Here is a 14,701-nt window from a genome sequence, read left to right on the forward strand (position 1 = left end):
TTAGATAGAATTGCGAAGTCTAGCCACACGTCAGACTTAGATTGTGAAGTTTAGTCATGTGGCACATTTAGATAGATCTTGAAGCTGAGCCACACAGCACTTTTAGATAAATTTGTGAAGATTAGCCACACGTCACACTTTGATATATTGTGAAGTTTATCCATGTGGCACATTTATTTAGAATTGTGAAGATTAGCCACACGTCACACTTTGATATATTGTGAAGTTTATCCATGTGGCACATTTATTTAGAATTGTGAAGATTAGCCACACGTCACACTTAGATAGATTGTGAAGTATAGCCACATGGCACATTTATATAGTTTTATGAAGATTAGCCATGCAGCACTAGATACATTTGTTGAAGATTATCCACATGTCACACGTGGATAGACTGTGAAATTAACCATACGTAGAACTATATGGAACTGTGTAGATCTGCCACATAGAACAACTTAGAAAGTTCTAACCACCCCACTCCTGCTTCCTCCAACGTACCACCAAACACTATACATGCCCACTGGTCTAGCCAACGTATGCACTAACACACACCCAGTGCGCACAACCTGATATACTACCCAATCTACACATATAACACACAGACACACTCCTACATAACAAACAGTCACATAGAAACAACCCAGGCATTGGACAATACATGTACGCATATAACAAGCCAGTGCACACAACCTGAAATACCATCCAATCTACACATAAAACACAGACACACTCCTACATAACAAACAGTCACTTAGAAATATCCCAGGCATTGGACCTTACCCGTACGGATACAATAAGCCAGTGCACGCAACCATCTGCAAGCCAACACACACAGATGCCAGTTTCTCCTGGTTCCGGACCTATCTGATCACTCTTCCCTCACTCACCAACCCTATCCTCTTTCTTGCAGAGCCACATGAGCACCTGGAGAATGCCCTTCAGTGGTAGCGGTGCGCGGTATAAATCAACATAACATAACATTATCTCATGTGGTAGCTCCACATGCAGTGAGATGGCATTTCGTCATGGAGTCCGCTAGGACTCAAAGCGAGGACTAACTGAACGGTCTACATGATTCAGAATCATGAGAACCCTAACCATTTAAGGTTACTGCATGCTTACTGCATGCAGTTACAGTACCACCAAACCTACAATTAGGCCCAGAGTCTCTCAAGCAGAATATTTTATAATGGAAGAATTCATATCAGAAAGGGCAGTTACAAATTCTCATCACTAAGGCAAAAGGGCGTATTGGAGACTGCGCCAGGTTCTATGCATAAAAAGTGCAGCTTGAGATAATTGCTGTTTCATGTACTGCAGTGTTTTCTAGTCAGAGTACAGGGTGGCCAATAAACTAACACAGAAGAATCCGTCATACGGGCATCACCGGGCAATCTTCTTGTGTAACTGCAGCAACGCATTTTGTCACCGACAGCATGGCTCTTTCTTTAGCTCCCATTGAAGAGTTTACTGTCTAGCACGCGGAGTTGCTGGAGAAAGCCAGTGTTTGGGCAGATGTCTCTGTGCTCGCTTACAGCTTTTATGGCATCAACCAAGAGTAGCTTTTCGCAGATCATCAGGAAGGCAAGGACGAGAGTAGCAGACCGGCTAATGCCCATTGCGCAGTGAACCAGCACTCTACCTGCAAAGTAAGAACAGAGAGGTCATCATGCCACTGGCTTAGGATAGGCATGCTCTTCATTCAGCTTAAATAGAATAGAACACAGCTATTGTTGACTGTTCAATTAGGAAAACAACGCATTATTGTTTCGAAATCTAGTCGCTATCAACACGTTGAGGAATTGAAGTGGTATCTTCAAATGTCAGTGAGAGTTCTCTATTTTGGAGGCACGATCAAAGAACCTTTGAAAACTGGAGAAAGCCCCACACAAAATTGCCTAATGGAGTGCATTTATGCTGACCAGAATGCCTAATGTTTGAGACCCAAACATATCTAATTAAGCACACAAAGGATGGTGCAAGATAGATATGGTGCCAGTACTAATGTGAGGGCTAGGGCAAGACTACTGATTACTATGTCTATTACCTTTTTTTGATGCAATATGCTATAGCTTATTTTTGAAAAGTAGGTTTGAGAGAATCATGCCAAAAGACCTTTGAGGACAAATCAGCATGTTTTTAATAGTAATTCGAATAAAACTCCACGTTTCTATATAGCACATCATGCTGTATTGCTTCTACTTCTAAGTGCCGGAATAATAGGTGCTATCATTACCCAATTTCATGTTACTCATTTTATTGACCTTGTGACAGAAGTGTGCACACATATCTCAGAGAAGAATGTAGTGAGCTGCATGATGGTCACAACTCTAGAGTGGAAGTGATCATTTAAATATTCGCCAAGAGACATGGGCATGATTGTAGCGAACAGACAAAACGTATACAAAATAAAACATTCTTCTTTATATTATCATTCTTGTGAGATAAGCAGACAACATGGACATTTGAGACCTGTATACTATACTAAGTAATGAGAATGCACTTACGTTCATATGGAAGTGTGCCACGTGCAAACCACATATAGACTTTTATACTCGAAAGCATAGACTTTAGCGTCCCCACCATGAACCTGATGGTTTTGATGGTGTAGTCTTAGTTGCTTCATTCCTGGCACCCACCTGTCTGCTTCCAAAAGTCTGGCCATTATTGGTTTTGGTTGTTCCCCGCCTTTTGGGTTGTGACAAGTTAAGCCTATTGTGCATTAAGTTCACTGTGCATTTTCCCTCACCACTTGTTCTATCAGCGGTAAGATATCCCTTGTCACTGTTCTCTTTCCAAATGTTTTTCAAAATGTTTTCAGTCTTAGTTGCTTATGCAATACCTGCTCCCAGACAAGGCCCACTAGATGTCAGGGACCAGAAAAACTTCACTTCAAATATCACACACATCCCAAAACTTCCCTATGATGTCTTAGTGTGGTTTGCCATCACAGCGAGATGATCTCTTTCCAAATGTTTTTCAAAATGTTAATCTTCTCTTGACACTATGTGCATAGGTCCCTGCTTGCCAATTTCACCCTTCATTCTCCTACTGTGGTTGAAACTGGCCATATGTTTCAGTCTTAGTTGCTTATGCAATACCTGATCCCAGACAAGGCCCACTGGATGTCGGGGACCAGAAAAACTGCACTTCAAATATCACACACATCCCAAAACCTCCCTATGATGTCTTAGTGTGGTTTGCCATTACAGCAAGATGATCTGCTGCAGCTGTGGGGTCCCGCTGCTTCACTGTATTCCTCCATCCTGTCCCCTATTGCAGAATGTTGTCCCTATGCAGGGCAGTTTCTAGCCAACTTGGTGCTGGGGGACGAAACACTAGAATGGGCCGAACCAACCCCCCCCCCCGTCCCCGACTGGCACATGTCACTCCCAAACTACACCTCTGTGTCATGTGACAAAACCCCTCCTCAATTTCAATAAATAATTGCTACATAAATGAAGCTGGTTTCATTACATGTAATTCAAGTTCTTCACAGAAGAAATCTAATGTGGAAACACAGCTGTTGCTGCCCAAGTACATGGTTTTTCAACTCCTGCTCTTAGGGAAGGCCTTGCCTGAATGAAGTTTCAAACTGTCCTTACTGGCACACTGCGGTGTGACCAGCCTGCTGGGGTCTGAGGGACCACTGACTCTGTGCTGCAGGTGTTCTGTCCATACCACCTCACTTGTATTTCGCAAGGGGCAATACTAGACTAACCATATTATTTTCTGATATAAGGTTATCATTCCAAGATGAACATCTGGTACACTCTTATTGAACTCTTTCAAAATACCTCTAAAGAGGACACATAGCACCCATGAGAGTTCCTGTATGCTTTGCATTAAATCACAGAGCATTTCAGGAATGTAACAGTGATCAGAGATCTCTATATTTAATAAACAAGTCTGTGATAAAAAGGATTGTATGTGTGAATCTCTAAATTCATAACACACACATGGCTTGGTGGTCGTATCACGGTTCACATCACAACACTCACCCTAATGTTAAAATGTTTGTTACCATGAACCATACGTATTTACTGGAACAGCTTACGTTTTTGGATGTGAGTATACAATGGCTGCAACATCAGTCACTCAAAGGGGGTACAAGGATCCTTTGCTTCTTGTTTCTAGAGAATTTTAGATGAGGAAGGGCTGGGTCTCAGTGTGAGCATGCCCAACCCCCAATACAGAAACATCTTTAGGGAATTATATCTATAGACAGGACAGTATACCGTACAAGAGACACCCAATAAACAATGCAACCTGACCAATAATAAGCTGATGAAGCGTTTTAAACACAACTGGCTTCTAATGCATGGTAAAGGGTCCACAGTTCCCCAGCCACTACCTCCTCACCATTACACAGGACTCAGGGGTTATTTCTGCAAAAAAAGAGCAGGCCCATGCTTTATCTAACAGAGCTGGAATTAGCATCTCTTTTTAGTGCTGGGCTGCAGCTACTGAAAATAATGGCATGGCAGTGTTGGCCTATTGGATACACAATTTGACGCAACTTCTTTGATTGCTTTATGTGTTTAAGTGTGGGCACAGTATGGCAAACTTGTCAGAGCCACATACAAAAAACATTCCAGTGTGCTATTGTATGGACATTGGACACATCAGATAAAAACAATATGTGCTGTTAAATACGGGATCACCACCTAGACGGCATTAACCAACAGAGTGGTGACTTGTGCAGTGCACAAATCATTGCTGCATAAATATCACTGCATTGATTTGCCATGAACTACTGTCTGCATTGTGAAAGACAATGAACCCTGCTTTCCTAATCAAGGTGCCAAGTCACATTGAGATGCCGGCAGTGGTTGGCTTGTTTAGAAAATTAAAAGCCCTTTGATGCTGAGCAGATGCATTTAGTCCATGTTCCAAAGCAGCCACTAAAATACTTACGCAAGAAAATGACAGTTAACCTTCCCAGGGATGCGCCATATGTAACTAAAAAGTAATATACAAAAATTAAAAACTTTTGGTGTGTCAAATAAAGAGACATGAAAATAATTGTTATCAACTGTTTCTGTGTGGCACATTAATTCTCTTTGAAGAATACATAGGTTTGACCAGCTAACTAATAGTTGTGCTGGCCTTCTGAATGAAAATGCCCCATATTCAGTTCTTAGCACTGAAATGTTAAGCACATACTTTGTAAAAACAAAGGCTTGTTAAATGAGCCATCACTTATAAATTGCCCCACTTAAAAGGTTGTCAATACAAAGTATGACGGGCACAGGGTGTGTGGCTCTAAAGCATCTGACACACTGCGTTTGGAATATGCATTTCTTAGCATATTCCGAACGCATCACAGTCATCCACAAGTCAGCAAAGAGGAGCCAGCTGAACATCGCAGAGGAGCACACACTGGCACAGAAGGCTGCTTAATCTTTTCTGCGGGAAGCTCAGGGCCAGCGTTCTGGGTGGGCCCCTTCCTGCGCCCTCCTCCTGATGTATTAAGCTCTGCGCCCGTTACCCGCTACGCCCGGGCCAAGAAACGGGCCTTGTGCGGAAAAACAAAGCCCTATTAATTTTTATCAATAGTTTCCAGGCAGATCAAAATGTCAATGTCAGCCAGTGTAAGTATTTTACTCTGAGGTGCAGGTACCTAATGTGGGAAATGTTCCCACCCAGAGGATTCTGCATTCTTTCAGGAAATCATCATTCCCGTTGGCAGACTGGGGAGACATGAAAAACAGGAAAGCCCCTTTGCCCCCAGGCTCGGACTGACCTATAGGGCATTAGGCCCATGGCCGAACCAAAAACACAAAATGCTGGTGTGTGCCAGTTTTTGGGTCAAAGTGGGCCAGTTTTTGGGCCAAGTTGGGCCAGTTTGATGAGTTAATTCACTCTGCGGCTAGTAGTTTTGACCAGTGTTGCTGAATAAATATTCTTTAGAATGCACAATATGCATCACACTTAATAAAAAAACTCCCCCTTGGTTAGTATTCAAACAGTGTCACAAAAGGAATAACTTGCCATTTGCAACTGTGGGCCACTTTTTCATTGGTGCCCGAGACAATTTTATGGCCCAATCTGAAACCCGTTTGCTCCTTTAGTTTCCTGCATCCATACCATTCAGAATCTTGTTGTAAGGGGAGAAGTGACATTGCCAGGTCAGAAATGTGCAGTTAAAAAAATTACATTTTGAGAGGTTTCGGGGGAAACTGATTTCCAAAAGAAGGTTGCAAGGGCAAGAGAGTGGTTTACTGTCTGTCAAGGCAGCGCACATTTAGCTGCATCCTTTGGTGCACTGGCTTAAATGGGTTATTGGACCAATCGATCAGGCATATATTTTAGAGCATACGTCGATTGTTCTTAAAAGAAAAATCCAATGCAACTTACTTGAGATTTTCTCACTTTAACACAAGCGAAATCTATCACCCTTCCAAGTGCCCTCACAGCACTAAGTCAGATCACCCGCCCCTAACACTGACAACACTAGACAATCACACCCCATTTCACAACCCCAATGCATGTCTCATATTAACGTCCTCTGTGCACAATCTATTGACGTGTCTCCATGGAAATGCCAAGACGACTCGTTCCTTGACAAGTGTAAACAAACCCACTCTGAGCACACAACGTTGGAGTTTCTTTTTCCTGTGTGTCAGTGTATTTAATTTCGAGCTTCCCCGACTTGTTTCTGCTCTGTTCAGCTATCTTCCAAGTACGACACACTGACAACCGGTACCTATACTGCCTAAAATTAATTAACTCAGTAGTCGCTTTTCATTTCTTATATTATGGACAAATGTCTTTACCAAACCATATTTAAACATGTGTCCTTGTCAACTTTTAAAGTTTGAGCCTATTGATCCTGTCTTTTCACAATGTTTTTTGTAACATGGCTGTTTCTTCGCTTGTCTTTTTTTTTCATTCAATGTTAATGGGAAACCTCTTTTCTTTACTGTATATAAACAAAAACGTTTTTGTTTACCTCACTGTTGATTCTGTGCTTGTTCACTATTCAGGAACTATGGCAACAATTCAGCCCTACCTGTACAACCCCGAATATTCAGAAGAGGAAATCCTTGAAAGACAAAAAACTTGAGACGATGTGCAATCAGATGAAAGTCATGAGGATCAATTAATGGTGCTTGAACCCAGTCGCATGGAACACGTTTCCACCATTGTTGTGAGCTTATGCTTACTCTGGTGGAGAACTGCTGTTGCAGAGAAAACTCTGGCTGCTTGGCCTAGATTGCCAAAGAAGACACACTACTGCTATGCGTTACTGATCTGCATGACTTCAGGGCCACCTGCCTTACAAGATTCGTGTTGCGAATGATGATGGTCCTTATGCACGAACTTCGAGCTACAGTTCTCCCTCGTAATCCAAGTAATGAGTAAGTTCACTCTATATATGATGTGTGTTTGACAACCAAAACGGCTAACATAATAGGTTTTCCCCCCACACATCAATACAACTTTGATGGATTACTGACAAAAGAATCTTTCTGTACATTAAATACATTACTAATTCTAATCTGACACCAAAGTGTTCATCTTTAGATTTATCCTCCGAACAATTACATTTCTTTCACTTGTAAGTATCTCCCAAACTGTTTTAGTTGGAATATGCATTTACATTTCTAATTGATCCCTACTTAAAATCACAAGTACTGTCAGTATTTTGCACACAAAGGTACTTTTTGAGGCATAACAATGCCTTAGATTTTACAAAGAAGTGCAAACAGAAAAAAATTCAATTATTGGGTTCATTCAAGAAAACTGTATCTCTTACACAGGTGATAGAATAAGAAAGGGCTCCTGGCTCTGCCCCGATCTGCCCAGGTAGGCTTACAACTATATGATAAAGGGATCAGGGTGACTAAGAACCACACACATTCATCAAGCTGTCCAGACCAAAAGAGGATATTGCTCTTGGTGAGATTGTTGGCAAACACTTATGTTTCGCCCAATATTTATGAATGCATAAAAATTACCTTGACGATTGAATTTGTAGGGTAGGACACACGTTAATAACATAGATTTTGTGCATAATACATTAACGTTTTGTCCAGTTCAATTAGCTGGATTGGAATACAGGAAAAACATGTATTGTCCCTTATAAAAAGGGTGTGATGAACGAATGACATGTGCATGAAATACAAGAAAAAACAGTGCTCAATTGACAGTGTAAACAGTATACACTATATATACAAATTGGTAGTCGACACTACTGTTTTTCGGCCCGTTATGCGCTCTTTAGTGAGGCTGACATGTGGTAGGCCTTCATCAGGATGGAAAAGCTGGTGGAATTCAGGGTGTCCTACGATTATTTGCTGTATGCTTAACTTTGCTACGGACTAGGTGCTCCTGTGCTGAGTCTGGGAGAACCAGGCCGTAGGGGTTGTTATAATGCTTCACCCGCAAGCCTTCATTATCTGAGTTTGAAGGTAGAGGTTTCTTGATCCGGTGGTCACAAGATCCTATTGCTGGTTGTGACCGTATCTTCTGTGCGTATAGATTTGTAACAGCGCTTTCAAATGGCTAGTATACTCGCTGGATATCGTATGAATCGCGGATCAGAGGCTGTGCAGTACCTGTGTCGCTGCTCTCAGGTGGCTGGTTGTAAACGCTATGCAATCAAGAAACCAATACCTTCAAATTCAGATAATAAGTTTATTTTTAAGAGTGATAATTTTGTTGGCCAGCGCATTTTGAATACTCATACACCAATCTTTATTTTTTGGGTGTGAGTCATCAGGGGCTATAGGTGTTTCTAGTTCCCTTATAAATAATTCCTTGATATTAGAACTGGAGTTCTGAATCGTATCGTTGTAGGTTTCTTGTTTAGTTTTTATGATCTCAGCTTTGTAGAACGTGGAGATTTCAGTTACTTTGTCCTTATTTTCTTTAGAAGGCAGATTCTTCCATGTGGATTCACATTTCCTTTTTTCAAGCCTAAGGGCCTTCAGGTGAGGGGTGAACCAGGTGTTGATGTGAGCTTTAGGCTTACGCTTTAGGTGAAAATGTCTAAGGCCTTAGTCATGGTGCTGTTAAATAAGTCAATCAGATCTTGCGGGTCTTCTGAGCTAATGGAGTTCAGTATAGGGATAGGGATAGGTGTGAGCTTCTCGGCTGTGATATTTCTTTTATTTGTATTGAGGAGAGGAGGCGCAGTCATTTTGGTTGGTTTTGGTAGCTGGTTTATTTGCAGCGATAGTGAAGGATATAAGGGAGTGGTCCGTCCAGGACTGGGGTTCAATGTCAGTGATTACTGTGGCACAATTGTGGTTGGCCAACCAATCTAGTATTCTTCCTTTCTCGTGGGTAGGTAGCCTGATTGTTTGCGTGAAATCTAGTTCAGTTAAGGATTCCGCTAGTGTTTTTGCTGCATGGTCGTTGGGGTATGAGAAGCCTAAGTTAAAATCGCCTAGCATAATGATTTGTGCAGAAGGTTTAGTTTTGTCCCAAAGTAGGGTAATGATATCCTCGTCAAAGTCCCCAGTAGGGCCAGGGGGTCTTTATATGAGGTGGATAGTTAAGGTACTTGAATGGGAAGTCGCTACTTTGACTGTGAGAAGTTTGCAGGATTTGAGTGTGGGGGTAGTAGAGACTCTAAGTGCCAGGCTAGTCCGAGCTATGAAGGCAAACCCTCCCCCTTTGGAAGTTTCTCTATCTGCTCGAACAATAGTGTAGGAATCAGGAATGGCCAGTAGTGGCGCTGGCCCTGCGGCAGCATGGAGCCACATTTCTGATTATCGCCAAGAAGTCAAGTTCTTGGGTTGTTAATTATATCAGCTATGTCCGCGGCATGTGCGACGATAGACCTAGCATTTATTAGTGCACCTTTAATGACAGGGGTCTTGGCCTGAGGTAGACAAAGGAGGGGCTCAGCCTGAGAAGATGAAGGGGAGTGTTTGTTTTGCTTTTGTAAGTGTTTTTTATGTAGTGAGGTATTGGTAGTAGGGCATTGTGGACTCTGAGTTATCCGTTCAGTATGAACCGGTTGGAGTGATATGGGGATTTTCTTGTAGTGTATGTTCACTGGGAATACATCATTCCTAAGTCTAGAACCTAGTCTAGAGTTTATAAGGTTACCACGCCATGGTTGATTTGGAACTGGTTTAGTGGCGAATTGCTTAATCCATTGGTTAGGCGTAAGGTCAGATGAGTGGTTGGCTGAGTTAAGTTGGATAGCAAGGACGTTGCTTTGGTTTAATGTAAGTTTCGGTTAGACGAGGGTAGGTTTGATGGTCTGCGTATACTGAGATTCATTTAGTGATGGTAGAAATCTTGTAGGTTTGTGGTCCTGGGAGGGAAGCATGTTATTCTCAAGTTGAAGATAGTTGAGTGCTGCACTCAGGTGCAGAGTTATAAAACTAACAAGTGCCGCAGTGTGAGGCTTAGTAACATACATACTATGTTCAATAAAGTTATTGTTGCTGCTGGTAAATAGTAACGCTGTGGTGCACATGCACAAGGTGGTATATTAGGACGGAAATTTGGTCACACTAGGCAGGAAGATGTGGCAAAGGCAGAGGACAAGGTTAGCAGGTGCTGAAGCTAGGCATACAGACTTTACTGAGTTATTTGATTGTTGGGTACGAGCAAGGGGCAAGAAGCAGCATAGCTCTAAAAGTGATAAGGCATGTCACTCAAGGAGTTAACGGGCGGCGACCGATCCTCTAGGACTGAGTGAGTCAAATATCCTATGACCAAATCTTAGGTAAGGCCTAATTATGATCTTATGGCGCTAGCGGGAATTGAGTTTCCAAATCACGTTTACAAAAACACGTAAGAGTCGCCAGGGGGCAGGACACATTGTTGCAGCATTGAGATGAAAATAATTGCAATTCTCATTAAAGTCCTTAGGAGTGAATAACACAATTTTGCGGCACTAGAAGGAGTTTAAATTGTCAGAACATATGTGTGTTGCTAGGAGGGCAAAGCATCTTATGGCGCTAAGAGGAGTAAGGTTCCAAATCACTTTGCAAAACACCTGAAAGTTGCTCCGGGGCAGGACAGTTTTACAGTATTGAGATAAGTATAGTTACAATTCTCATTAGGGGCGCTGGGAGTGCATAACACAGTTATTGCAGCATTAGATGGAGTTTAAATTATCAAATCACGTGTAAGTCACTAGGAAGGCTAAACACAATGTGACAGCAGTAGAGGGACAAGATTTACAATTTGCATTATCCGGTCGCATTTGAGTCGCTAAGAGGACATGAACACAATAGTACAGCATTGGGAGGAATAGATAATCTGGTCAAATCACAGTCATTGCAGGAAGCGGCGATGGCAAGGCGAATTTCGTGTACGATCACAAATACAGCTCTGGCAAAGGTATGGTAGTTGCAGCATTCGAAGAAACTCGAATGTTGGCAGTGACTACAAGATGTTCAAGAATTATTGCCTGGCAATAGGGTGGTAACGTGTGTACAAATGTCCAGGTGCGATGTAGGTATAATGAAGGTAGGCAAGAGGAGGTTATAAACAAAGGTACCTGCATATAGTTAGCATAGTCAAGCAACAGACGTAGGGAGGCAGACTGTGACTTCTGCAGGAAGAGGCTCAAGGAGTCAGTAAATGTGTGGTTAGGCAAGATGGGCAGAGTGCCGTGCTCTGGCGCCTGGGGACTCTGGACAGGCTCGGGACAGGAAATGAGCCTTATTTCGTGGGCCTTACTGAAGTTGGGCCGGCTTCGCCTGCCGGTTACTGATTGGTAGAGATATATGATTTGGCAACCAATCCAAATACAAGCTGCACGTCTTCGGCGGGGTTGGGTTGAAGACGCAGCTTCCAAGATGCGAGCGGCCATAGTAACATTTTTAATAGTAACATTTATGTATATTTCTTTAACAGATCATAGGGACAATCCAACAATGCCTCCTTGTAACGTTTTGGTTTTCACTAATAACAGCCATGCTAAAAGTCAGAGTACAGTCCTGCATGTATTGCCAAAGGATTTACATTTAATAAGAAAATGTCTCTTAAGCTGTGGATTTCCAGTGTCCGAAATTGAAAGCAGAGTCAAGGATGTCTTGGATGACATGAGGGGCAATCGATTCCGCGTCTGCAGCATGCACTTCTCAGAAGATATGTACGAACAATCACAGTACACAAAAAGCGTTGCCCCAGACTCTTTTGCAAATTACATCCCAATGCAGTTCCAACTGAATTTCAGCACACGCTGACCCAGGTGAGTAGTAGACGCTGAATTTTTAAAAATGTTTTACCATTTCTATATCATAAATGACCACTCAATATATTGAAATAGTCTGTGAGCAGGTAACATAATGAACAGTTTTCAGTTTTTGGGGAATATTTCCATTGATGTTTTATTACACAAGTTTCCTTCGTGACACGAAGTACTGTGGTTTATACATTTTGAACTTTAGATTACTTTGTGTATCCCTACTTTAGAGATACTCAAATAGTTTGGTGCAATGGGAGCCTTTCCAAACACGCACTCACATCGCATCCTTTAAAAATATTTTTTATGTAGACCGCACAGAAGGTATTACAGACCGTTACCATGGAGAAAACCACAGACCCGTCCAACATCCTAATGGTGAGGCCAAGTAACATGCACACAAACTTTTTAAAATAATTTTTGATGTGGCTTAAATTATAATGCTAATGTCCATTTTCTATTGACCAATGGTATGAATATATACATCGATTAAAGGACTGTGATGCTGCATCAACCACTATTCCGGAGTCAACAGCAACCTCACTCACCTTTCAAATAATTATTTTAGAATAGTCCTTCAAATGTGACTATATAAAATATGTATTTGTTCAAGTTCAACTTAAAACATATTGATTATTGTCATGTTATGTGTAATATTAGCTTTCGATACACACTGGCTTGTAGGCTTCTTTGTCAATTTCGACCATCTTTTACATGTCATTTTGTTGATGTTGATGTTACATCTTTATTATTACCATTACTATTATATATGTTATATAGGCGGAGCCTGGAACTTGAAAAAAAAATGCTATTCTTCTACTGCAACCAGTGTGGAGGATGAGGTATGAGAAGTGATAATTTATTGATTCATACTAATAGTTATTAACAATATCTTTTTTACATTTAAGATAACTTATTTTTTTGATAATTTGCAATACTGTCAGCAAATTGCAAAGCATTAGATCAACAACCTTGATGTATTTATCATAGAAACACATGCAGCAATGAAAGTAAACCTTTAGAAAAATGTACTTTGTCACAGAATAACATAGACCCTTTCACTATATGAATGGTGTGTTTTTATTTATAAACTTTTGCTGCTTGGCGGAAAATGGAATAGGTGAAACAAAATAACATTACAATGCATTAAAGAGGCCACAATTTAATCAATTTGTTTTGCAGGATGATCTCACACCCTGCGACATCTCTGAAGGTTACCAGGTACATTTTTCGAATGTGTTTTTTTTAAAGTTACATGTACACAGTGTTTGACTTTATGTCAATACTAATTTAAAAGTTTTAATCAGACGATTAATCAGATATTTTTAAATAGTGTAACTGATATTGTAAGGCCGACAATCATTAAATCAACTTTCTCAAGATGTCCTTTGTGAGATCAAAGATTTTAACATTAAATTGTTTAACAAATAAATCAATGTTCTTTGAATTTGTTTACGTACAAGGAATGTACTACTGAAGTAGTTGAAATTGAAGAGACACATGGACAAGAGGTATACGTAAGATATTGTAAAATATCATTTAGCATCCATTTTAACTGTGATGTAATATTTAAAATGTTTTAATGGTTTCCATAGTGACATTTTGTTATATATGTATATATGATTATTTAAGTGGAAAGAGCAAATGCCAAAATTATACTATTTCAAGATGCTGTTTTTCAGCTTGATCTACTGGTCAGCAAATCCAATTTGACTGTTTCAAGGAAAATTCAGAAAAAAGGGTACATAACAGAAAGGTTTTGTTTAAAAAAAAGGTGTTTATCAGTTACTTCATTGATATTACATTTTCATGTTGTAATTGATATATTCTGTGTGTGTACTATAAATTAAGCATTATTTGTCTCTTCGATTATAGGCCTAGGAAGAAGAGGAGCATAAAGACTCAGACAACTACACAAACTAATGATGTTGTTTACCAAACCCTTGTCACTTGGGAGCAGCTACATTTTGAGGCTCAGCATGCTCCTCGCATGATTCACTGTCATGATGCTGATGTCCAGTGGCCTAAATTTTTATTGAATGTCAGAAGTGATGCATGGAAAGTAACCCTGGATCATTTTTATAGCACACAACGTCACCCAGAAGAAACGGACAACACAGAAGATGTTTCAGAATTGCTTGCAGAACCTCTCACACAATCCACAACTTCTAAATAAATGCTATCTAAGAAACAGACAATGTTCCCTGTTTTCCCAATACATGTGGACATATTGGTAATATCACACACAGAAATAACCAAAGCATCTTGGCTACTGATTGACAATTGTGCTTGTGATGTGGACTTCACTCTTCCTAGTGTTGAGGAACATGGAATCGCAAACCAGTATACTTCTGGACGATTGGCTATAAAAGGAACCAAAATACATTGTATGCGACAGCTGCCTGATCGAGATTATGAAAATGATTAAATGTGATCTTAAATTGCATAGGAGGTTTTGTTGGGAGCCATTGGTAAAGTTTAATTTTGTAGTCAAAGGCACCAACCTGAAGATCAAGGGTAGCTGTGTACACCACAATA

The 14,701-nt window shown here is 40.7% G+C and overlaps 1 protein-coding gene across 2 annotated transcripts in view; it reads right to left on the reverse strand.

Moving 5' to 3' along the window:
- Nucleotides 1–1,168: 1,168 nt before the first annotated feature.
- DUSP13B (dual specificity phosphatase 13B) overlaps nucleotides 1,169–14,701 on the reverse strand; it is a 582,782-nt gene continuing 569,249 nt past the window's right edge. For both annotated transcript variants that reach the window (XM_069610969.1, XM_069610970.1), the window contains exon 4: nucleotides 1,169–1,642. In XM_069610969.1, the coding sequence (XP_069467070.1) occupies nucleotides 1,449–1,642 (194 nt within the window). In that variant the 3' untranslated portion in view covers nucleotides 1,169–1,448. The remainder of the gene's footprint in view (nucleotides 1,643–14,701) is intronic.

This window comes from Ambystoma mexicanum, chromosome 8 (genome assembly GCF_040938575.1).
Source record: "Ambystoma mexicanum isolate Mex_15411 chromosome 8, UKY_AmexF1_1, whole genome shotgun sequence".
NCBI classification, from domain to species: Eukaryota; Metazoa; Chordata; class Amphibia; order Caudata; family Ambystomatidae; genus Ambystoma; species Ambystoma mexicanum.